A 26766-nucleotide genomic window follows, 5' to 3' on the forward strand; every position below is an offset into this window, starting at 1 on the left:
GTCACAGCTGATATTCTCTTGAACAGGAAAAATCAAAGCAGGTATCACCTGGATCCAGGCATCTATGCCAGTATCCGAGCCTGTAGGCTGGGACAGGGGCATTACACAGGGCCTGGCCTACAGTTGCCCTGACATGCCTATAGCAGGGTTAAACCCTTTTAAAGAGAATCTTGGGAAGTATGCTTGATGTAGCAGCTTCAGCCATCAGGGGAAAATAACCGTGTGGTTCCTTTCTCAGATGCACTGGAGTTGGGGTTTACATTTCAATAGTGTTCGTATTCTTTACCAAGATTGATACATATTCTGTTGGTCTACATAGGGCAATTTTTAAATTTGTAATTTATAAGTATTCATTCATTTAAGAGTTTCATAAAGTATTTTTTCAAATCAGGTATTTCTTGAATGACTCTCCCTGCGCTTTCAATGGCCAGCTGCCATGTATTATTAAGAGCTCTTTTTTCTTCAGGATCTTCCAGTAGACGTCTCGTTTAGCTAGAAGTCTTGGCTACAATACAAACAGTGATGGAAAACACATGAGCAGTAACAAGTTTTAATCTTGCTTCTCAGTACTAACATGGACTAATCTGTGGGAGCAGCTCATTCCAGTGTCACCCAGGGTGCAGCCACACAGGCTCTGCTGAGGGAGTGCTTCTTGTAAATGTGACAGCTCCTCCTTTCTCCTTAAACAGTACCTGGGAACACTGACATTGCAGATAAGTAGTACATGGTGGAAAATCCTACTTTCATGAGGACTTACTCTCTTCTTACAAGGTATGTTTTCATGTGTTTTTTTCAGGAACCAGTATACAATTATCTTATAGTCAATTCTAAGGGGACAGTAATATTATTAACATAAATTGTTGTAAATTATAGGATAAAGTTTAAAGTTTATCTGTATAATTTCTTAAATATCATTACTTAATTACATAACAACTTAACATTACTCTAGCTTTTTGTTTTAAATAGAATGAATTTATTTTTAATATAATTGTGACTTTTTTAGAGCTAAGTGGAAACCTGTCATGATACTTTACCATAAATGCTAACATGGTTGATTTAAAAATCATTTAAACAAATATCTGTATCTTCTTTTAGGAAAATAATATTGCCTTAATAATTAATGATAAGGATGTTCACAAATATAAGAATATCACAAATACATTAAATAAAACAGTAAATATTTCTTTTGAAATGTAAAACTATGATATTTTCTAATGTATTTAAAATATATGAACCATTCAAATGTCATCTTTACTTACACATTTGAATGTTCCTATTTTCCTATGGTAAGTGCTTTCCAGGTAATGAAATGGCACTATACACATGAAACAGAATCCATATAATTCCAAGAAAGAATAAAGATCAGCAACAGTTTAGCTCTATATTCAACATAAAAAATTAGAAACTTCTTTTCACCAACTCCATGAAGTCAGAATTTAAAACAAAGATTTCCTTTGTCCCATCCCAAAGTTAATTTTGTATTAAATCTTAGATTAAAAAAGGTAAACAATGTGTTTGATATTCTACTTTCTCATAATTTAAACAGAGTAGAGCATTCTTTCTTGTGAACCTACTCAGAGGTGTGACAACCAGGAACGTGGCCATCTGTGTAGGATTAAGTCACAAAAAAACTTGAGGGGTCTACATCTTTCTAAAAATAAAGTACTTAAATGAATAAATCAGAAGCCCACACTTATGCAAAGCATCTTGGTATCTTTGTTTCCAGTACTTAGCAGCCTTGCACAGTGGTGGGGAGATGAGGGGATGTGCAGTCTCTATTACAACTAACTACTGCATATGAAAAATATAACAGAATATTTGATACCTGATCTGAGATTTAAGACAAAATTGATTACTTTTCTAAGCACGAGTCCTAAGGCACTATTGGAAACGGCAGAGAAATGAAGAGGGAGGAGTTTGTGCTTGTTAAGACAACAGCTAGGCTGCCAGACAGCACTGAAACACTGATGCACAAAAGTGGTATGAAAGGAAAAGCAGCCTCCAAGTTCTTTAATCAGATGTTATTTATACTTCTAAGGTAAAGCTAACTGTTTCTTTAAGGAAAGTATAGTCTATACAAGTATCTGTTTCCATGACCAAAAGGTACTGTGAGTAAGTTTCCAAATGCACATTTGGACGTTTAACTTGCCTGCCCGCTTACAAGGCCCTGCTTGGTTACACCTGAATTTAGTCTGGATTCCGTCCGTGAAAACAGAATATGTTACATAACATTTATAGACTGAAAACTACTACTGGCACTTATGAACTGACAGAAACATTTCAGCCACGGGAAAAGTTGCCAAGCATGAGATTTAAAAGCAGTGACTGATTTTCCTAATAATAGTGTCTAACAGGAAATACCATTTCACTTAGGCAAATTTTCCATTCCAAGTGTGTGGAACACTGAAGTGGGAAACAGGAGCCTGCCTTTGCAAATGCAGAAAGACACTCTTAGCTACATTTCCAGTTCTGAGAACCTGGGCAAACTTCTCACCCCGACCTCTCTGAGGACAACTTGGTTACTATCTGGAAGTCACCGTGGGATTAAGACTTGGAGAAAGCCATGCAGTAGGGTAGGCAGTGCAGGAGTGAGAAGGCTGGCCTCAGCTTCTTCAGACGTCAAGAGAGGGCAATGGGAGGAACGTCTCTAATTGCCATGGTTCAATTAATAACAGCAGCAGTACAGAAATAATATTCCAAATAATATTCTGATCAAGGGAAACTTGAAACCAAAATCCAAAGTTCTCCATGAGTAAGAAACTCTGGCCAGCCCGGCCGGGCGTGGCTCAGCGGTTGAGCATCGACCTAGGATCCAGGAGATCAGGGTTTGATTCCCAGTCAGGGGACATGTCCAGGTTGTGGGCTCAATCCCCAGTCAGGGGCGTGCAGGCGGCAGCCGATCAATGACAACTCTCTCATCACTGATGTTTCTCTCTCTCTCTCCCTACTTCTCTCTGAAATCACTAAGATATATTTTTAAAAAAAGAAAAAAGAACTGAGGTTTAATAAAATTAACAACTTAAAAAAAAAAAAAAGAAACAAAACTCTGGCCAAACTAGTCTATAGTGGGAAAATACTGAGTCTTCCTGAGAACAAAACTTGAATATTTTTAGTTTTATAAATAACACAATATAAATACCTCCAAAACTAATATTAGTTTGGGCCATATTAATAAACGCAAAACTTAAAATAAGACAACAATAAGTCACATCATTTTAAATGAGAAATAATATTCTCTATATTCTTTCTGAATAATAGGGGAAAAAACATTATTATGTGGTATTCCCCCCTGGACATTCGATATTTTTCTACTGATAAAAAAAAATTTGCTAAAATAGAGTAAGGTCAGGTTTGGGGTCTACAATCACTTGCACTTTATCAGGTCTTTATCATCTCAGATCAAGGGTGTAAATGGTGAATTCCTCATGCAATCACGGTATGAGAATACAAAAACATAAGATTAACCTCACACGGCTAACAGAAGACAGGACTAGTAAAGACAGAACAATGTGCGAGAGGCACTTCTGGTTTCACTAGAAAGAATTTCCTATCAACCACAGATCTGCTCCCGGGGTCCTCTCACTGAAGTCCTGCCGGCAGACTGGACGCACTATCTGTCCAGACATTCTGGAAGAACCTCCAGCACTAGGAGGAAGTTCCACCTGGATGGCATTTCCTGCTTCCGCAGGTTTCCTCTCTCACTCGCCACGCAGGGCCCGGAGGGCATGCCAGGCGGCTGCCCCCCACTAGCGGCTGAGAAGCTGCTGGACTACCACCAGTGCACCACTGTCCAAGTGAGCAGGCCAGTCTGCACCTCACTGAAGGCAGGGAGGTCTCAGAACAGTCGCTGTAAGAGAGGAGAGCGTGGAAGGGAGAAAGGAAGGGAGAACACGGCTGACCCGTGGGTGAGCTGGTCAGCAGCCCTGCAGAGGGGACATGGAAGAGAAACCACCCCTCCCTCCCACGCCCGGCTCCTTTCCTCTCCTTTACCCGTGTGCCTGGCTTCTCTGTGTCCTCCCAGCTCTGCTCCTCACACCAGTGTCCCTCCGTGTCGCTCACACCTACTCTGCTCTTCATCCTAGCCTACACCCCGTGCCCAGGTCCTCCTAGGTCACAGGGCATGACCGCAGCAGGAAGCGGAAGATGGGGTTTGCAGGAGTGAAGGCCACAGGGAAAGCCTACGTGTTCCTGGTTTCCTACTTTGGCTAACACATTCCTCTGACATGTATTTTTAAAAGTTCTATGGTTTTTGCCCGGCTGGGCGTGGCTCAGCCATTGAGCGTCAACCTAGGATCCAGGAGATCGGGGTTCAATTCCCGGTCAGGGCACATGCCCAGGTTGTGGGCTCAATCGATGACTCTCTCATCATTGATGTTTCTCTCTCCCTCCCTCCCTCCCTCCCTCCCTCCCTCCCTCCCTCCCTCTCCTTTCCTCTCTCTGAAATCAATAAAGATATATTAAAAAAAAAGTTCTATGGTTTTCTTAGGTCTATTTCAGGTATATTAAGTATTGAGTTCTCTGCTCTAGATTGGGAAACTATAGCCCTTATATCTCTATAAGAAAATACTAAAGCTCACCCTGGCTGATGTTGCTCAGTGGTTAGATCATTGGCCCAGGCACCAAACGGTCGTGGGTTCAATTCCTGGTCAAGGCCATATACTTGGGTTGTAAGTTTGTTCCCAGCCCCGGTAGGGGTGCGTGCAAGAGGCAACCAATCGATGTGTCTCTCTCACATCCATGTTTCTTTCTCTCCCTACTCCATCCCTCCCTCCCTCTCTCACTCTCTCTAAAAATCAATGGAAAAAATATCCTTGGGTTAGGATTAACAAAAAACAAAATACTGAAACCCAAACAACTAACCAACCAACCAACCAACTCAAAAACAAATTTTTTTTAACCAAACTCTCAAGGATCAGAATAAATGAGGGTAGCACTCTAGAAATTGTGGCCCCAAATAACTTCCCCGGTGGGCACTGTTCTTGGACTTTCGGGGGCACAGGTGTGGGACCTTTAATTGTACTGTCTAACGCTGTGGAAAGGGGGGGAGAAGGAGCAGTACAGGGGACCAGGGCAAAGACCACTTCGTTGACGGGATGGTTTTAAACACTCAGAATGCAACACAATCCTTTACTCACAATCCCACTGTCCCTCTTTATCAGGCCTGTGCTCCTACGTCAATCTCTTTTTTCAAGTGCATTTATCTTTTATAAATGTCTTCATTTCCACTCAAATAGCAGGCTGAGGGTTTTTGAAGAGTATACAGGCTTATGGTGAAAAATTTTACTTTCAGGGTCTGAGAACCACACATCTGGAGACTCCTCCCCACTGCCTGAGCCACAGTATACACAGCACGGCCTATGTGCAGTTTAGTTCTATTTACTAACTTGGACATGTATTTTTTAGTTTTTCTATTAATTCACCTGACCAAGTACTAACTTTGACAACAATCCCACTTTCCTGAGAGGAGTATGTGGGGGCTGTGGTTCTGTTTTCTGAACAGGGAGGAGGACAGGGAGGGGATCTACATCAGGAGTGCTCAGACATGCTCTGCGTCACGGATCCTACATCCCAGCACTGTGCCTGGTACACAGCGGGTACCTGAGAGAGGCCCACTGAAAAGCTCCAGCAACCTCAAACAAAGCCACAGACAGGATCTGAAATGGCATTTCATTCAGCAGCTTCTATGCCAAGGTCAGACAAGGTCAGGGCAGCTATGGCCCCAGAAGACACAGATGCAATGCAAACAATGTTAAAGAATAAACTGGAAACAGGGATAAGCTTTGGTTTAGCTAAGGACGAAGAAGGGAATTAGCTGAGAGTTTTGGAGATCAAGGCAAAGTTGTGGACCAAGCATTAAGGAGCCAGGAACCACAAAGAAGCCTAAGGTCAAGAAACATAATGGGTAAGAGTCAGGCAGGCAGCCAAGAAACAGAAATAATGTGCCAGAGACAAACTGATATCAGAAAAGAAGCCCAGTTACCCAGCCACCCACGCCAGGATCCCAGGGATACAGAGCACTAACCTGTTTGTCCTCTGGGACAGCTGACCGAAGCTGCTGGGCTTTGAGTTGCCGGCACAGTCTCTCTCTGTACCATAGGACTCTGACCACACAACTACTTCCGCTCTCCCAGCCCAAGCTGTGAGTGAGCCCCTTTCTGTACACGTGTTTACCAGGAAACAATGTGCAGACTGACTGGAGAGGAACAAATGACAGAATGTGCCTGGGAGGCCACTAGACTTTGGGATAAAAGTAGAGGGCTCCACGTAGGCTGAATCAGAAAATGGGTTGGGATACATGAACTCTAACTCAGGTTCTAATTTTCTTTGGTTGTGTGGCCTTGGGGAAGCCACTGAAGCTCTCTGCACATCCCACTCCTCCTGATTAATGTAAGAGATGCATCTAGAATAAATTTGTAATTGATACTTCCATAATACAGCAGAGTTCTGAAGTGGGACTTCAGAATAGGATTATTAAAATATAAAAAGCTATAGCCATTCTGACATGTCCTATAATCTCCTCTTTCCTAGCACAACTGAGTGTGGGTTATCACAGGGGCCAGGGCGTGCAAAATGTTCAAGCTGCCATTTAGATTTCTAAGAATTAAGTAACGTTAACCTTCCTCTGGTGATTAGAAGATATATCACATATAAATGAATGTTTTAATTTAATTAATTCACTTCTGATTCCTAAGTCCAGAAAAAGATGTTAAAGCTGATTTGGGGTTCTGGGAAATTATAAGCAGCTTGCATGACTCTAGGACTCGGGGGCCAGGTCTTTCAAAGGCCGGGCCAGAGGACTGCTTCTGGAAGCCAGACAGCCACGGCGCTGTCTGGTGCTCGGGCATGACAGGCCAGTGGCATTGCTGGGTGGCCTGGCTAAGGGACATCTGGGTGAGTGAGGGAAGACTGGCATATATCTATTTTGGATGATTTCATAATGCTTTTAATTTTTGAAAATTACAAAGAATGTATGTTTCACAGGTGATGGTTAAGACATCATGATAAGTAAACACATCTGTAGGAATATCTACAATCATATTAACAACAAATCCATACTCAGAAGGTTATCACTCATACATTCCAGCTTTGTGTGAGCTTTAAAAAATACAACTGACCCCCACCCAAAATAAACAGTACGCAGTGGAAAGATGAGTAAGAAAGAACAGTCTGGAACTAGATGCTTTGGATCAGGTATTAGACAATGGAACAGATTAGACGAAAGAAACCCAAATGACACTGTGGAAAAAGTGACCAAATCTGAAAGTGAGCTTGGGGAGGAGAGGGCTGTTTAAAGAAAACTTCCAGATGTTGTGCCAAGGGGACGTGAGGATTTTTCTTTGAAAGTGGCGTAGACATTAAGGCAATGGAAGGAATGGGGAACAGTCAGCTATGATAATCATGTTTTATCTTAAAAATACTCATTAGTTTCCGAAGTATAAAAGTTGTACTAACTGCCCTGGCTGGCGCGGCTCCGTTGGTTGGGCATCATCCTGTGCACTGAAAAGTTGCTGTTTCGATTCCCGGTCACCTGCCCGAACTGCGGGCTCTATCCCTGATCCCCAGGGAGGGGCATGCAGGTGGAAGCTGATCGACGTGTTGCTCTCACATTGATGCTTCCCTCTCTCCCCTGCTCCCTTTCTCTCTCTCTAAAAATGTTTTTTTTTTTTTAAAGTTGTAATTATTGCTCATTATAAAAATTTAAAAAAAAAGACACAGAAGCCATCATTCTACCACCCAGAGATTATCATCAATTAGGTTTATTTGTGTCAGGGTTTTTGTTTGTTTGGTATGTATAGATTTTTCATATTTTTCATTTCAAAAAATAATATTTCATATTTTAAAACATCTATGCAAGTATCTTATGGGTTACAAAGTATTTCAGGAATATACCTTATTTCATTTTACTATTTCCCTTTAATCATAGCATTATCTTTAATTTTTTGCTATCATATATAATTCTATGATGAAAATCTTTATGCACATTAGAATTATTTCCTGAGATTCGATTCCAAAAAAATGTAATTACCATATGAAAAACAAGGATCTTTTTAAAGTTTGTAATACATACTGCTGAATTGCTTTCCAAAACATTATATAAATTTACTCTCACACTAGCAATGGACAAGAATGACACTTCTAAGAAATGCACAGGTGCAGAATTGTATGTCTAACTGTTAACTTAATCTTCACTATCTATTTAGTCACAGACTCGTCCTATACACAAGACAACATGAGGGAGTGTTTGCTCCTAGTTTTCTTGGCTGTGTGCTCTGCCAAACCCTTCTTTGGCCCTTCATACATGACCCTGAAGAACATGATGCTGAAGGACATGGAAGGTGAAGATGATGATGACACTGATGCTGACAACTCTCTTTTTCCAACAAGAGAGCCAATTAACCCCTTTTTCCCATTCGATCTGTTCCCAACATGTCCATTCGGATGCCAGTGCTACTCAAGAGTGGTGCACTGTTCTGATCTAGGTAAGAACATGTCACCGTGCTTTGGGGTATAATGCCATTCTAACAGTTGAATTTTTGGAAAATGTAATAACAAACCACACAGAACATGCAAGCTTATTTTGAATATCCAGAAAATCAGAGGAAAACAATGAAAATTTCATATATAGAACATTTCCTTCTCTTCCCAAATTTGAACCAAAGTGCTTTGATTTCATTTCCCTCAGAAAGAATGGATGTTACTATAGTTTCTTTATCTTAGGATGTCAGAAGGTTGAGATCAGGCTTTCTAGTAAAATTCTACAATAACACAATTAATCAACTGTCCAGGACAATAAATAGGTTATAGAATTTGAAGTCTCTAACCTATACATTTTAAAGACAATTCTCTACTTGTTTTCAGTGATTTGAATTTAGAACTGTCTAGACAAGAAGTGGTTGAACTAAATTACTTTCTAAAGTCTGTTAAAAATGTGTAATTCTCTGCTGAATATTTTATTTTTTTAATACTTTAGTGAAGGTGTTCTCAAACAGAAGGGCACATTCACGCCCTGCTCAAAAAGAGGGTGTGATGGAAATTTACATCAAGAGTTGCTGTATTTAGCTATTTCCAAATGAGGGGGTGACTCAAATGCGCCACACTGTAGGAAGACAAGGTCTGCACCCCACCCCCATGTAGGGGCTGGAGGCCCACGAGGACCACTTGCAGAGTGCTTATGCATACACGGTGCCTCTGAAAAGTTTAGACTCACTGCCTACTGCTCCAGAATCTATGGCGCGAGTCAAAGCTTGTTACAACCCACTCTGGAGACTTTAGTACAGTGTGCTATTAAGGGACAAATGACAAAGGTGAACAGAAAGCATTCAGAGAAAGACTATGAGCTAGAATCAGTGGGAAAGTCTTATGGAATATTTAGGTTAGGAAAAAATGGTTTTTAAGCTTTACCTTTGGCACTGTTGTGGAAAAGAGGTGATAAGGTGATAAGCTGAAGTAATATTTGAGAAAAGCTAGTCTAGAAGCACATGCAGGATGAGTGTGGGAAGAGCAGCAGGAAGGAGAAGTGCAGAGGCTGAGACAGACCTGCTGTGAGAGACGGTTACAGTTAGGAAACATCAGGATGTACTGTCATTTGTAAGCTGCACCCAGGCAAGAAACACAACTCTAACCTTAGCCTAAAGAGTTGTGGTATGTGGAAACACTTGGTAAAACAAAACAAAAATGCCGTGTGAACTCTAACAGAGCTGGCCATAAACTGGGCTGGCTCAGGGTAGGCTGTGACTGAGGAGATACCAGTCTTCAGCACAGCTGTCCTTAGCTGAGGCCGCACCCTCACTCCCCAGCAGGTCATCTGCCCCTATGGGAAAGCGGGAGGAACACTGCATTGCTCTGCTCCAGTGCACGACTGCCACCAAAGAACTGAGAAAAACCACACTACTCAAGACAGGCAGTTGGCTGCAAACAGTGTGTTCCTGAATATTTAGCTTACCAAATAAAAACCTGTACTGGCACATGCCTTTAACTGACACCTCTCACACCTCCCTGTGACCACAGACAATGGAAAGAGCTTGGGTACTTGTGGCTCTTTCTCCCTGAGGAATGAGATTCTTTTCAGAGCTCCCAGTGTCATCAGGAGTAGAGGGGGAGAGCTTGTCAGTCTGTGTCACCAGGCCCTTCTGCAGGGCTTCCTAACAAAACCGCTACCTTGTTAGCCCATCAAGTTACTAACCCCTTTCTCTTTTCCCATCTATGGTCCAAGTTCTTAAAAGGGCTGTTAGTCTTAAAGGTTGGAGGGAAGGCTGTGGAGTGACAGGCTGACAGTTCCAATATTCAGAGGCTGAATTCCTCCACTGGGGCTGTTAACAGAACTCTACTCTTCAGGAGTAAGGAGGGCTCCGCCAAAAGTGCACCAGCACCTGAAGCTCACTTTAAAATGCATAGAAGATGAGATGACAGACAGTATAGTAAAATGATGATGGTACAAAGAGAATATGGATTTCCGCTGTAAAATTCTGTCAGCTTTTCTATGTTACATTTGAACAATAAAATATTGGGAAAATACAGGACCCCATGCTCATCGAGCGTAACTACTGTATGGAAAATCTGAGGACCAGCAGGGACAGTCATGTTCGGCCATCTAGGAATAGCAAAGAAAGGAAGATATGCACCAGGTACAGCTCCTGGTGATTTTCTGCTCTTTTTTGTTTTTGATTCCAAGAGGGAAAAATAATTTAATTAACATTTATTGAGTACCTACACAAAGAAGATCATTCTTAAAATGATCAAAACCCACAGGTTCCAATTTAGTACCACAACAGATTGAAAATTTGCAACAAGCAGCAATGTTCCTCAGCCGGAAGGGCACACAGCAGCCGCTGGACCCTTTCCTGCAGTCACGGTGGCGTGCTGAAGGGCCCTCTATTCCAGGTCGCCTGGCATCAGTCCCACAGTGACAGCCAGGCCCAGCCAGACACCTTGTAAAAATAAATTACTGGGAAAGGTCTCTAGGCCTTTCCAAAGAACAGTATTTTTGTCATGTGTTACATGATAAGTCATCTGTTACTTAATGGTAACCATGTACTTCTAACAACAATGAACATTTCTAAGGTATTAGCATCTCCTCTTCAGCACATAGGGTATATGTAACTTTTGTTTATTTCTCAGGTTTGTCCTCTGTCCCAAGCAACATTCCATTGGATACTCGAATGGTTGACCTTCAAAACAATAAAATTAAGGAAATCAAAGAAAATGATTTTAAAGGACTCACTTCACTTTATGTAAGAATATGTGCTCATATTTTCAAATATTTAAGCAAAAATCTCTATCAATGCTAAAATAACTGTGTTGTGTTTATGTAAACCAGTCTTACTTTTCTGTGTGAACGACAAAAAGCCTGCTACTCAGCATGTTCTAGTTAATGAAAAATTATAGATTTAATTCAACTGATGTTTACTATAAACAGCCAGGTGAAAGGCAGTGGGCTAAGAATTAAGTAAATTGTCCTTAAATGAGCTTATGATCTGTTTAGGTAATCACAGCACTATACACTAAAAAGAATAAGGTTATGATTATTTACAGGAACTCATTAACATACAGTGCTAAGAAAATCCTTACCGAAACCAACTGATTTACCTTAAGGCACCAGAAATGTCTAGCAGTAGCACATGCAATATATCTGACAATATATATTTGCATGGCTTTTTTCCTAGACCTTTAAAGGTGAAAAAAAAATTTCTTTACTGTATCGAATATTTTCATTTTCTAAGATTTATAAGATTTTTATTTCTCTTTTTAATATTTTGAGACTCTAGGTTTTAGCAAGTAAAATTTCTAATTTAATTGCAATTCAGTTTAGGGGAGAGCCTGACTCCATACTGTCACAGGCATGGGGTATCATCTCTTCCCCTCAGCATAGTATTCAGCCAATACAGCTCTTCCAGGCCATTTTCCACATTCTCACACTGTGCTGGAGAGAAAAAATGCAAAGCCTGTCAACTGCAGGGAAGTTGCAGAGGACAAGGTAGAGGCACCAAAACCACATGTCTCTTGCTGCCACCCAAGCAGACCTGCTCTCTTCCCTTAGCTAAAAGATTTGAGGCCACCCTGCCTACCTGTTACCCCTGGGTCAGTGCGTGGAGCCTACGATGCGTCCCAGCAGCAGGAAAGGAGGACTATTGAGTCTCATTATGCAAACCAGCACCTGTGAGTCAGCACGATGACTAAGAACAATCAGGCTGATCATGTTCTAGGCACCACGAGGGATGCTCTTTACTAGGCTCTCTTGCTCAGTCCTCACACCAAGCCTGCCTGTAAGGGATGGCACCCAAAAAAAGCCAAGTCAGCCTCCCTGCAAAGTCATTCTCTTCTCTGCACTTCCAGGCATCTGGGCTTGTGAGGCCTTGATCACTCCCTTCTTTCAAATGTCCCATGCAGAGAGCTGAGATTTGGTTAAGTTTCATATACACCATAGTTTCCATATATAAGAGAGAGACACAAGAGAGAGAGGCAGAGAAACTGGAAGAGCATATATTTATATCGTATAACTGAGCCCTCACTTAAATATTAAAACAATCAGAAAAATGGCACGATGGATTCCACTGAGGATCCATCTAGTCTACTGTACTAACTTCAGACACAGAAACTTTTGGAGAATAGCAAGGCCAGTATTCCACCCTCATGAGTTGGAAATACAGCCTGTGAATGCTTCTACCATGTCTTCGACCTACATTCAGCTATACTACCACAAGAGCAATTAACATCACATCTAATACCAAAACCATAAAAAGTTTTTAATTTGTCATAGCATTGTTTATTACATTTTAGGAGTATTCCAGGGACTTACCCCACATGTACCCCTGTTAATCATTGAGCAATAAGAATAAAAAAGATGACAAGAGCCGTCTTAGGCCTCCTTAATTTTCTTTTCATCAGTTTCTATGTGGCACTGTATTGGAGGTGAGCATTCTACAGCCAGGCAGAACTGGGCTCAAATCTTGGCTCCACCAGAAGTTTACACTGGGAAGGTGGCTTACCTCTCTGAGCCTAACCTTCTTCAGTTGTAAAAGGGGTATAACAACAGCATGGAATTCAGAATAGTTATTTAGACTAGATGAGTGCATACATGCAAGGTGCTCAGCACCCAACCATTAACTATTATTGCCATCAGCCTGTTTCCAGACTGGCCAATGTAGTAAAGTACTTTTTAAAGAATATACTTTATACTTGAATTGTGGGCACACTGTATATTTCAAAACATTTATTTAATTATAGTACCATCTGTACCTACCTTTAAATAAAATTTAAATGTTTTTAGATATTCTGTGAATTCTCTATATTATGTTTCAGCTGCTTGTTCAGCGCTGTGATTCTTACACAGAGGACAATGTAACACTGAGGAAGAGTGAGATCACTGCACACACAAAGTCCACTCAGCCTGTTGTTACAGCCACATCCTCGTAGTGGCCTACTTCTAACAGGCTGTACTTTTCTCATCCTCTGGCCTTACCCAGAACTGCACTGTCTGGGCTCTGTGGCTACCATTTTTGGAATTATCATGTAAAAGCCAACACTGAAAGTACGGTGTACTGGAGACAATCTGCTCACCTAACTTGCTGGGCAGCATTTGATGGCACTATATAAAAACTCTGAGCCCATTTTATACTACTTATAAATCCTTTTATGAAGCTCTGACAACTGCTTGTCTCAACCAGAGAGGGGGATGAGACAAGGATGGATGGATCTAAGGGAGGCACACATTCCCTCAGGGCTCCTACAGTGGCTGGCGGACGGCAGGAAGTGTACACACAGGAGAGCAAAGTGTGGAGGGCAGTGAGGATGGGCCAGACAGGGGCAAGTCACTTTTCTTCACTGTGCCCATTTCCTCAGCACTAAGGAAAGAAATAATTTTGCAAAATTGACCTCATGGGGTTGAGAAAGGTTCATCAAGTTGTTACCTCCCCTGGCCTGGCCCCACATTTCACCATAACCAAAGGAAAAGAGAACAAACTCTTAACTGGCATCACACATTCAGAAAGGAGCACATTTTACCATTTGGTAGCAACTGCAGTTTCATCTGTTCTCCTAGGCCCAACTTTTCCCAGGTAAAAACTTAACAGTACTGTTATGTCTGAAAGAAGAGCAATAAAAGGGCCGACACGGAAATAAGTGAACATAATAAAGGGAGTTTAACTGACAAAGCATTTATTGGTATTTCTTCTGTGCAATACCAACCACAGGAATAGCACCAGAAAGGCATATTAACTCAGTCTGGGAACTATGGAAGATTGTTGCGGAATGGGACCAGGGACAAAATGCATGGAAGGAATCAGAGCTGCCCTGAGAGAATGAGAGGGCCTAAATTAGCAGAGAGGGAGAGAAGCCCTAAGAAATGTTAAACCACCTGCCACCGCCCTGGGGAGACACCGCTGCAAACCCTGGGCGTGAAACAAGGCCTAAGCCATTGTCCATTCTGAAGAGGAAATAACGACTAGGGTGAGAGACAAGCCTGGCGGCCAAGCGCCTTCCCAGTTTTGATTCTGAAGCTCCGATATCCCAGGGGACCGAGAGCAGCAGCCAGCACCCTCCACAGGGTGCGAAGGGGTTGGGCACAAAGAGGCTGGCAGAGCCACTATGCTACAAGTTCTTTTACTCTCAGCTGGTGTCTCCGCTAAAGGCTGCTGCCAGGTCACACTGAGAAATAACCACAGAACTGAGAAAAGGCTGAGTCATTCCTCAGGACCCACCACTGTGTCCCCAAGGTCTTAAATATGTCTGAGGGCACTTTGTAGGAGTTTACTGGGACAGGTCTATATTCTAGGAAAAATGGTAAACATTAGGAAACATGAAAGTGAGGTTAAACTTAATTTTGTAAAGTGAACAGATTTTAAGGTAATATAAAGATAATACCATCAACCACTTCCATAAAGGGCAGTGGAAACTGGAGGGGTCCTCAACCAGTGAATACATCACCTACTAAAAGATAAACCAAAGACACAAAACCAATCATTAAAGCTTTGCACTGTTCCAATTCAGTAGTGAGTAAAATATATTTAGTTGATATTGGGCTGAGGAATTATTTACACTGTTAATCAAGTACAGAAAATGATGTAACTTGCATATATTGCCATGAGTGACTGACCACTATAGAACTGGTAAATCAACCCATGCCCTAATGTGGTGTAACTTTCTATGCTTCATCTAGGCTTTGATCCTGAACAACAACAAGCTAACAAAGATTCATCCAAAAGCCTTTCAAACCACAAAGAAGTTGAGAAGATTATATCTGTCCCACAATCAACTAAATGAAATACCACTTAATCTTCCCAAATCATTAGCAGAACTCAGAATTCATAATAATAAAGTTAAGAAAATACAAAAGGGAGCATTCAAAGGAATGAATGCTTTACATGTTCTGGGTAAGTTTTTGCAAATAAATGAGATATTAAGAAATTATAAGTAATACACAGAGGCAGAGATTTTTATCATCATTAACTTTCAAGACTGATAATTTAAAAAAAATTTTTTGAATCTAATATTCTTTATCTAGATAGGCCATTTATAAATCAATTAAAATATTAAAATTTAAAGCACTGAAAGAGGCCTTTTGTAATATATACAAACACACATAAACTCTCAAGACTCCTCTCTTAAATACCTAGCGTGCTTCTGTTTCCTGATTGCCCCCTAACTGGTAAAATCTGTTATATATGTAAAGGTAGTCTTTTTAATGTATTATATAAACTACTCAAATACAGGATAGGAAATTCATTTAGATACTGTCTGGAATGTAGACGTTAACTTTTCGTTATCTGCTTTAAGATTGAGCTAAGGAACGTTTTGTCATGTTTTAAATTCCACCCTATTTTTATTTTTATTTTAATCTTCGCCTGAGAATATTTTTTTTCCATTGCTTTTCAAAGGGGGGGAGGGGGAGGAGAGGGGGAGGGGGGAGGAAGGGGGGAGGGGGAGGAACATTGATTGGCTGCCTCCCACACACCCCCCGACAGGGGCCAGGGACTGAGCCTGTCACCGAGGTACGTGCCTTTGGCTGGAGTCAAACCTGGGACCCTTCAGTCCACAGGCCAACGCTCTAACCACTGAGCCAAACCAGCCAGGGCCCACCCTATTTTTCTTCTAACACCCATGGAATACCTATGCCATCTCCCCATTCACTATCCATTCAAAATTCCTGAACAATATTCTCATTCATTTATTTACTTATTTAATTCAGCCAAGTGCCTGGCACTTACCAAATAGTCTCACTTACTGGCATTTCCTCAGTTATTTTTCTGTTTATCAAGTAACAATTTATAATTGACTTATAATTTTAAAAGTTTAGGTAACAAACTAATGTACACTGGCAAACACAAATATTTTGAATTACATCAAGGGTGATTTTTCTAAAGTAATATTACTACAGTTAGTCTTTAATCATGCTTACAGTTGGAAGAGAATAAGTTATTGATTTAAAGCAAAATGGCAAATCTGTTATTATATTATATTCCAACCTACGTAATACAAAGCAATCTTTTTCTGAGACCGACAGAAAGATAAGGAGTGAGACACAGAAACAGAGAGACTGAGTGAAGCAGTCTAGCAATGCTCCTTCCTTCTTATACCACACATTTACTAAATTATGTTATCTCCCCACAGAAATGAGTGCAAACCCTCTTGAGAGTAACGGGATCGAGCCAGGGGCATTTGAAGGGGTGACAGTCTTCCATATCAGAATTGCAGAAGCAAAACTGACCTCAATTCCTAAAGGTTTGTGTTAACTTTAAGTATTTTTTTAATGCCAACCTTAAATGGTAATTAAATGTAATGTTGTAAACTGTATACACTGTAAAAACCACACCGTAATTAAAATCCTTTTTACCAGTGTATCTGGTCAGTGTAGTGTGAAATTGAGTGTTTTCTCATGAACACCATAAAGAGCCATAGGTAGTCCTTTTTTTTTGGTCAGTAAGAAACAAGAATCTTCTTTTCCCCAGTGAGTAACAAACATTAAGAAGAAATAAATGTCTAATTTTCTGTTTCTTTCCTGATATTTACTCACCTATACTTTGTCATCATGTAAAGTACCTGTTAGAGGTGAGAATTCTGTAGGAAAGAAAGCAGAGGAAAATGCACAGGGCGACAGACTCCCGCCCCAGGCGCGCAGCTGTGGTTTGCAGGGTGGCCCCGTGCGGCCTGGCCGGGACAGACTGGCTCTGGCAGGGATGAGTACAAACTTGGGCACGGTGCTCGTTTGTGCCCACAGGGTCACTGTGCAGATAATGAGTCAATGCACAGAAAGGCCTGAGGACAAGGTTGGGGACCTGGGAAATACCCTCTTGTGACATAACTGTTACCAGAATGAGTACCACACTATCATGCGACCTGAAGCTGGCGCCTCCAAGTAAAATGCTTCTTAAGTTTGCCACTGGACCAATTTGCCACTGCATTACTCCACGCTCCTAGTCTGGTGATCATCTGGAGAGGATTACCCTCCTCAGGACCCATGATCATTCTTGCCTTCCTCCTCCCTGACAAGGAAGGGCATTCTCCCTCTCTGCTATGCCAACTACCTGGATCAGAAATAAGCCCTAGGGTTAATGACATGTTTTTCTCCCACATGGCTCTGCCTTTCAGCATCCACAGTAAAAGCAGCAACTTCACCATAAACCTTTTTCTACCACCCATCTCATCCAGAAAATTAATAAAACATAAACTTATCATTTAAAAAATACAGCAGGGCAGCTATTATTAAAGTAATGATCTTTTGCATAGAAGAAAAATCATCTAAATTTACCTGTAAAAGGGGAAAATTTTTTATACAGAAAAAATTCAGTTTAATTCAGAACTACACAATTAAAGACCCACCTTAATTCAGCATTCAAGGAGGTGACTTTTTCTAAAATTTTACACATATTTACCTTCTCATCTTTAAGAACAACAAAACTACACTCTATCTAACAAGTTAAATACATAAAATTCCTTCCATATGCTGGAAGCTAACACAGGGTAAGAGGGAACAAGCAGAGGGCAGGACGGCAGGCGGGGAGGCTGAGGAGAGGAGGTGCTGAAGGAGGGTGTGGCTCCAACAACCGGAAACTGCCCCTGCTCTTTAGATTTGCACCAGCACTTTTCTACAATGCAAAACATACTGACTGCAATTCTCTTCAAGTTTCAAAGTGCATCTTTAAAATGAAGGTTTAACTTCTCAAAATTTTTCCAAAGCCTAAAGGAAGATTCCAATTTAAACTGGAATAAAATCTCTCAACTTACTCCTTCGAGGTCCCTAGGATATTAAAACTCCAGTTAAGTTTTTTGTTTTGTAACTTATTTGCTAACATGTTAAGGCTAGCCCTGGCTGGGTAGCTCGGTTGGTTAAAGCATTGTCCCGATATGCCAAGGTTGTAAGTTCCATCTCTGGTCAGTGCACATACAAGAAAAAACCAATGAATGCATGGGTGGGTGGGGCAACAGGTCGATGTTTCTCTCTCCTCCCCCCTTCCTCTCTCTAAAATCAACTAAAAAAAAATTAAAATATTAAGGCTGACTGCCTAAATGTTATAATTCAACCATTACCACCCCCTGTGGCAGGATGAACTAGGACCAGAGCCCTCACCAGACCTGACAAGGTAACAAGAAGAGAGTGAGACACGTTTCCTTCCTATTCGATTGGAAAACTCTACTTCATAACAGTATGGAGTGGGGTGAGGAGGGGCGTGTCTGGAGCAGGGCAGGAAGAAAAATGTCTGTATCAAAGTATGCAGGTAGTTGTTGGCAGTCAACGACTGCTACCCAAATTCATACCTTTGCTCACTTTCTACCTTCTCCAGGCCCTGGGGAGAAGTCCCTTCAAACTCTGCAAACCGCAGGAGTTTCCCTGACTCCTCAACATGAACAGATCTCTCTCTCCTCTGACTTGCTCTGACATGCTGTAGAACAGGCTGGCACGCTCTGAAACTTTCCTATCAGTTTTGTACGCATGATTCAAAATAGACTCCAGAATTAACATAAACTCAGCCATGAAGAATACTGATATTTATAAAGATGCTTCGATCACCTTCATCACTCTTTACCACTAATATAGGAAGGAAATGTTTCAGCAAGAGTTGAAAAATATAATTCTTTTCTCAGCTTGCTACCTAGAACCTTTGGTTGACAAATAATACCTTACATTTTTAATATTAAGTATTACAAATAATACAAGGTCCAACATAGGACTAATCAAATAAAGTCTGACTGACTTTTCTGGTTACTCCCTTACGTTCCAGCTTCAATTAATCTGGGGAGGGCTGGGGTCAGAGCACACAGGGTCAGGAACAGAAGGCGCAAACACTCACAGGGCACGCGCCAGGTGGCGCTTGCACAGGAAGCAGTTAAGAGATGTTTCTCTTCATTTACGCAGAAACTACTACTAACTGAAAAGGACAAATACTGCAGTGAACCAAATGTATCAGACAGAGTAAAATCCCACGTGTTCATAATGATATTTTTAAAAAATTCACTGGCACCTCTGGGCATTGCACTAATTCATTTCTTGAAAGAATCAAGCATTAATGCTGCTTTTCTGTAAAAGTACATTACAGAGTAACTAATTAATGAAGAAAAATTTTTTAGAGAAGAATTCTACCTAATAAATGCCTAAAGAATGACAAAATCAGGGAAATCATCATGTTCCCATTCCTAATGTCATCAATGAGTGAGAAGACCATCAGGTGGAAGAGTGATCCTTCTGAGTGTAATCTGGCCTGCCTCTAAATCTAACTGCTAGAAATAAGGGGGCTAGAGGACCATGATAAACTACCACATATGGGTATCTCAAACAAATCAATATTTGAAACAAAGCAACAGAAGAGGGAGAAATGGAGGGAGAATGTAATAGGAGAACATATTTTAAGAACCAAATAAATGTTCTCTGTAAACTTTACTGGGATCCTGACTTGAACAAATCAACAATGTATTTGAGATCATCAGGGAAATGAGTATTAGATGATAGTAAATAATTGTTACTAATTCTGTTAGATGTGATATTGGTTATATAAATAGAAGATGACTTTATGAGTTAGAGACATCTACTGAAGACTGTACAGGTAAAATATGATTATGTATATAATTTAATTTTAAATACATCAGCAAAAAAACAAGTGAATAAGTAAAAACAAATAAACTAATTTTAATAATCAATAATCAGGGAAGGGAGGTTGGGGGGCTGGATGAAAAAGGTGAGGGGATTAAGCAAAAACAAACAAGCAAAAAAACTAATAGGCAAGGACAACAATGTGGTGACTACCAGAGGGAAGGGGGTGGGGGAAGGTAGAAGAGGGTAGAGGTAAGTAAGTGGTGATGGAGGAGACTTGACTTTGGGTGGTGAGCACACGATACAATACACAGATGTTGTATTATAGAATTGTACAGTTGAAACCGATTTAATTTCACTAACCGTCACCCCAAAAACCAATAATCTTTAACAGTGGGGTAGATGAAACAATAATAATAACCAATAACTAACGGGGGAGATAAAACAAGACTGGGGAAATCAAGAGGACTGTTGAAGCTTGGCAAGAGCAGGATGATTCAAAATACTAGCTTCCATTTTTGCATATGTTTGAGATTCTTCATAATAAAAAGTACTTAAAAAGCAGAGTCCTAAAAAATTACCTGAGTCTATAATGTGAAACTTAACAAGTAAATAATCAATGGGGCTTGACCTTACTTGATCTAACATACATTTCTTTCCTTATTAGAACTACCGTCAACTTTATTAGAGCTTCATTTAGATTACAATAAAATTTCAACTGTGGAACTCGAGGATTTTAAACGATACAAAGATCTGCAAAGGTAAAAGTTCCCCAAATCCTTACTTACAAGTAGTAGCCTACATGATGAAGACATTAATGACATTCCCCGGAGGCATACAGAGACCTAAGCGAAAGGACCCTGTTGCTGCGGGGCATGTGAGGGGAGACGGAAGGACTGTGTTCGTCTGCCTTGACGATGAACAAGGCCACCCAACAGGGTGTAAACACTTTTCTTTTCCTGATTTTTTTTAATCCTTACCCAAGAAGTGAGGATATTTTTTCCACTGATTTTTAGAGTGTGTGGGAGAGGGAAGGGGGAGAGAGACAGGAGAGAGAGAGACATCAACTGGTTGCCACCTGCATGTGCCTCGACCTGGGGATCAAACCTGGAACATGCCCTTGGCTGGAATCAAACCCATGACCCTCTGGTGTGCAGGCCAAGCTGTCCAGGGCACAAGACATTTATCAAATGTACCTTTCTTAAAATACAGGTTACATAAAGGATTTTCTGACACTGGATGAGAGGGCTATTAAATAAAACCATGGTTGTCAAATAAAACCATGAAATACCTTTCTCCGACCACAAATATAAACAGGACATGTTTATATTTCTAACTCAGTTGTGTTTTCAGCTAACTGTATCACACCATCTGCTTAACAGTTGATGAATTTTGTATCATTTTTAGGCTGGGCCTAGGAAACAACAGAATCACAGAAATCGAAAATGGGAGTCTTGCTAACATACCACGAATAAGAGAAATACACTTGGAAAACAATAAACTAAAAAAAATCCCTTCAGGATTACAGGAGTTGAAATACCTCCAGGTAAAACATTCTACTTGTGTGTTTTGTAGATATTAGTACTCTTCTTTCTTTTTATGCAACCTATTATACCTAAAGCAAAGACCAAGCAAGTAGCAAGGGTAAAGTAGGAGAGCATTAGGAGAAAGGTTTCTACAGAAACATCAGCTAAAACACTCAGGCACCCATTTCCACCCTTCCCTTTTTCCTACTGAAACTGCTAAGGCCACTGCAGCAGAGGTACTGGGGTGGCAGTGGCTACACAAAGGCAGGACTGGTCAGGAGGAAACCAAGTAGGCTCACATATCCTTTCACTCTGAAAACATTTCATGAAGGCAGACCGTGCAGACGAGGTCCTAGGTATTTTCATTACCAATGTGGTGCTAGACTAGAAGTGTGTATGCTTTTTTAAAAATTCAGGCCAGAATATAAAATCAAAAGTCAGTATTTAGAACATCATAGGTTCACATTTTTTGCTCTTCATTATTAGAAATCTTTTCTCTCTAATTTGGCAACTCCTGACTTACCTGGGAGGGGCCAGAGAGTCCTTGGATAATCGCATAAAGATCTTCCCAAGAACAAAAATGAAGACAATATTTTGCACACAATTTTGAAAGTATCACAAATCTCCCTGATTCTCATCTACGGACATCAAATTAAGAATCCCTACTTAACCCCCTCTCACTTTACTCCCTTTTTCTCATATGCCTTCCTTGCTGTAGAATGTTCTCATCTTCCAAGAAGCAAAAACATACTGAGAACAAAGCTGGGCTTTGAGCTACTTGCCTCTAGATTTCTTTCCTATTTATCTATAAGCAAGTTTTGTTAACTACACTCCTTTGAGATACAAGCCATCAATATGGACATGCCATACGTGGGTGTTCATCTTTCATCTCAAGGCTACAACTTTTGCTTTGACTTTTTCAAATGCCACATTTACACGTCTATTGTTAAGGAGCAAGCATGAGCAGGATCTGAGCCTCTCCTCTCTCCAGCTGTCCCATCTTTACATACTTAACTCCACAACTCTGATCCCAGATTCTGGAAGCTCTTAAATCTACCCATACTCTTGCTAGCATTAAAAAATAATAATAATAAAATAGAATTGTAACACAAAGAACACAAGTCATAACGGCACAATTCAGTGAATGTCCACAAAGCAAACAGACCCATGCCCAGCATTGTTTCCTACTCCCAACAAGGCCAGTGCTGTGAACTACCCCTTGAGCTGACACTGAGCTGCAGGAAATGCAAAGGAATTCCAGAAAGCATCTGTCACAAAATCCCCACAACAGAGGGCACAGGAGACTCCAACACCAAACTTAAAGGTTTTAGTAATGCCTAGAGTTCTTGTAACTGGCTCAGATCAATCTCACCAAGACGTAAAGGCAGAATCTAGATAACAGCCAGAACCAAAATGGTCCTACATTTTTATATGCCAAAATGCTTTCTGGTCGGTTAATAGGTTGTTTTTACTTCACAGAAATCTCAGTTGCCAAAAAAAGACCAAAGAAGGAATTTAAAGAGATGTTAAAGGGAATGAAGGGAAATTTCCATTTTGTCCACAGAGTAATAATTTAAAGACATATAGACAGCCTATAAAATTGTATTTTGTTCACTAGTGAAAATAAAGATTCAACTATTGATGACATATTACAGATACGTATTTAAGATGTCGATAAGTTTGTTTTCTATAAAAAAGCTTACAAAAAAGCAGCTCTCCACTTCTCTCCCTTGATCACAGAAAATGTTAACAATTCTTCACATTTATATTGCAGGTCTAATTCCATTCCATTCCATTCTTCTGCTCATTTCTAACACTTTTAAAACACAGTACTGTACATGTGGCAATGAAGAGACCACACACGCACACAGGCACGCACACACGCCTACAGCTGTGTCTTGAAAAGGAGTGGTGCTGAGCAGGTGGTGTGCATGAGTCCACAGCACACTTCATTCACACACACAATACGTCTGTATATAGCATATGAACCTGAGCTGTTAAATTATTTACCATCATAAATGAGTACATGTATTTTAAGTGAAATACATAGAAATCAGTGTAAAATAAACCCATGAACTATAAATAGAGAATCTTCTTTTTACATTTACTGTGTATTCTAAATCCATTCCTTTCCTACTACAACAGATAATCTTCCTTCATTCTAATTCAATTACGAAAGTGGGAGTGAATGACTTCTGCCCAACAGTGCCAAAGATGAAGAAATCTTTATACAGTGCAATAAGTTTATTCGGCAACCCAATGAAGTACAGGGAAGTACAACCTGCAACATTTCGTTGTGTTTTAAGTAGAATGAGTGTTCAGCTTGGGAACTTCAGAAAGTAGTGACTGGTAATTAATAATATCCATTTAATATAAAATTTAAAAATTGTTACATTTGGGATACCTGAACTCTATTAAGAACAGTGGTATTATGCTCAGAAGCAAAAATCTATCCCCATGTGGTACAACCAGTGATTTACTTTAGGACAAAAAATTTCATCAGAATTTTGCAAAACTACTGATACAGCAGGATTAAGAGAAACAAGCATCAACTGCAATTTTCTTTTGCATACAAATGATTTTGCATAAATCTCATGCTTGAATATTCTTTCTCAAAAAAAAAAAAAAGACATTCAGTATTTAATACTTTGTTATCAGTTAAACAGAACTGTACTGTAAATGGAATGCTTAACTTAGCAAAATCTGTGCTTTCATTTGCAATTAAAAAAACAAAACTGACAAGGGCAGTGATACGAAGCATACAGTAAACTATTCCTGTTCTTTCTTTAGGAACTCGGGCAGCACTGTGATATTCCTAACAATGCTGACGCATGGTGATATACTCCTATTCAAATTCTCACATCTCAGAGCCTCACTGTCTTTATGTTTAAAAGTAGCCCTTTATAATAAAATTCTTCAGTAAGTGTTTATCACCAATCGACAGATGTTGTTCACAAGAGCTGGTATTTGAGCTATATAGCACATGCTTTTCTTTTTTAATTATTACTCAATTATAAAACCTCTATAAAATGCATAGTGAGTGTTTACATAAAATCTGTAACTCATGCTTTCTTATTATCACAGTTATTATAAGCTGTTAACAGTATGTCAATTGTTAGGTTATATAACATTGTCACCTCAACGCTAAGGAATATTTTCAAGATGTTCCTCTGTAAGGCCTTGGTTGGAAGAGCCTGGTCACTCTAAATTCTACACCAAATTGTGCCCTCAAATATGCACAGACTGGATAATTCTGAAAAACACACCTGGTATAACTAAATAGGCAGAGCATTAAATAAAACACACAGAAACTAGAAGCTCTAAATAAAACTTAAGAGTGCTTTATGTATTTTTTACTGGCATTCAACATAAGTGAAACTAGAAAATCAGGAAAACATTAAAATATTGGTTTGAAATCAAACATTTGTGCTTCGGCTTAATTTTTCTTCTCCCACCCAGGAACCATTTTTCAGAAAACTCTAGTTTATATATTTATAAACTCTATATACTTAGCACAGTATTAATGCTTATTCTTTTTGTTGGTTTGTTTCTTTTATTTAAATTTTATTTTTCAATTACAGTTTACATTCCATATTGTTTTGTATTAGTTTCAGGTGTACAGCACGGTGGTTAGACAATCATATAATTTATAAAGTGATGCCCTGTTACTTCCAGTACCCACCTGACACTATACATGGTTACTACAATATCACTGACTATATTCCCTGTGCTGTACTTTACATCCCCCTGACTATTCTACAGTAATGCTTATTCTTAATAACAGTACTGAAATACTCCAAATTATGAAATATAATCACCTGTATGTTAAACTACCTAAAAATTATATTTTAAATAATTTGGGGGGTAGAGTAGAAACAGGTATGTAAGAAGAGGTCTGGATATCCAGGTCAAGAATGGGCAAATAGGTCTTGTTCTTCCGCGCCAGGCTCCCCAACTTTGGCAATGCTGACACTGGGGGGAAAAGGGGCACCTGTCCTTTGCAGAATGTCTGGCACCTCACTGGTCTCTACTCATTAGGATGCCAGTAGCACCTGCAACCCCAGCCCACTGTGCAATCAACAGTTTCTCCAGACATTTGTCAATTGCGGGGAGGGGGTGCGCAGGGGGAGGCTGGTTGAGAACAACTGCTTTATAGGAAATTTACTTAACTTCTAAAAACAGCTATGTTTGTTTGGCAAAATTATAGTGATGTAACAGAAAGAGCCCAGGGATATAGAGCTCTGAGTTGGAAGAACATAACCAGAAATCCAGTTCCGTTTATAGTCGTAGGCAAATCACCACCTCTTTGAAACTGTCACCTGATCAATTATGTTGCCACGAGAATTGAATAATAAAAATGTATGTGAAAATGCTTTATAAACCATAAAGATTCCGAAAACACGAGTAATTATTATACGGGACAATTACTGACTGACAAGAAAAATTATAGGTTATGAAGTCCTTAAAAATAAAAGAATACATTACAGTGACAATCATTCTAAAATTCAAATATTCTAGTAGTTTTCCAAATCTACTTAAATAGATTTTCTACAATATATCATAAAATAAAATTGTGATATCATGGCACTTATAAAAACATAAGTAAAATAAATGTTCCCTGAAATTTTAAGAATATGGTTCTTAAAATTAATAATTAAATTAATAAGGTTAATGCTAAGGTTAAAATCATCTAACAAACAGGCTGTGATCTGAGTAGAGGAGTTTAGAGTTGCTAAGTTAATCTTTTTCTAAAAAGAAAAGACAGCAAAACTTTTTAAATACTGGAAATGATTCTTGAAATCACTGCAATTAATTTCCTGTAGTTAATGATTCTGTTTTTCTTTCCACAGCTGTTAACCATTTTTTATTGTAATTTTACAAAAAACAAATCACTAACAAAAATCATCAACAACCAAAACTGGATTGAAGTTTTCTGCTATAAATCCACTTTATGACAAATACAAAATACTACCCATCTGAAATCCATTAAAGTTTGAAAACAAACTTTTACAATTTACTTGATTTAAGGACTTCAAAGTAGAAAAAAATCTCAGTGACCATCTATCCTTATTCTCTCTGAAATAATACAATAAAAAATTATCATTAAATTCATGAAACATAGTACTTTTAGACAATTACTTGAAGTCAATAAAACTAACATTATTATTAAAAAATCAATTTGGGGGGACTGCAAAATGGCCGCAGAGCAGGCACAAGAGA

General features: G+C 39.7%; 1 protein-coding gene across 2 annotated transcripts; it reads left to right on the forward strand.

The window, feature by feature from the left end:
- Positions 1-532: 532 nt before the first annotated feature.
- Positions 533-25044, forward strand: ASPN (asporin). 2 transcript variants are annotated; one of them, XM_016208976.2, is made up of 9 exons: positions 533-771; positions 8202-8480; positions 11119-11231; positions 15155-15368; positions 16606-16716; positions 20688-20781; positions 21428-21566; positions 23692-23895; positions 24337-25044. In XM_016208976.2, the coding sequence occupies exons 2-8, from the start codon at positions 8231-8233 to the stop codon at positions 23887-23889; spliced, it is 1119 nt and encodes a 372-aa protein (XP_016064462.1). In that variant the 5' UTR covers positions 533-771; positions 8202-8230; the 3' UTR covers positions 23890-23895; positions 24337-25044. The 2 variants fall into 2 exon arrangements, with proteins under 2 accessions (XP_016064462.1, XP_016064461.1); XM_016208975.2 differs by having other exon boundaries at positions 534-771; positions 23692-25040.
- The last annotated feature ends 1722 nt before the right edge of the window (positions 25045-26766 follow it).

The sequence above is a fragment of the Miniopterus natalensis genome, chromosome 12 (assembly GCF_054644295.1).
Source record: "Miniopterus natalensis isolate mMinNat1 chromosome 12, mMinNat1.hap1, whole genome shotgun sequence".
In the NCBI taxonomy this organism is placed as follows: domain Eukaryota; kingdom Metazoa; phylum Chordata; class Mammalia; order Chiroptera; family Miniopteridae; genus Miniopterus; species Miniopterus natalensis.

Excerpts from the sequence above, each read along its gene's own strand:
- ASPN (XM_016208976.2), top strand. The coding sequence starts at position 8,231 with ATGAGGGAGTGTTTGCTCCTAGTTTTCTTGGCTGTGTGCTCTGCCAAA. Across the intron at positions 11,232-15,154 it reads AAGGACTCACTTCACTTTAT|GCTTTGATCCTGAACAACAA; the intron begins GTAAGAATATGT and ends TGCTTCATCTAG. Across the intron at positions 15,369-16,605 it reads GAATGCTTTACATGTTCTGG|AAATGAGTGCAAACCCTCTT; the intron begins GTAAGTTTTTGC and ends ATCTCCCCACAG.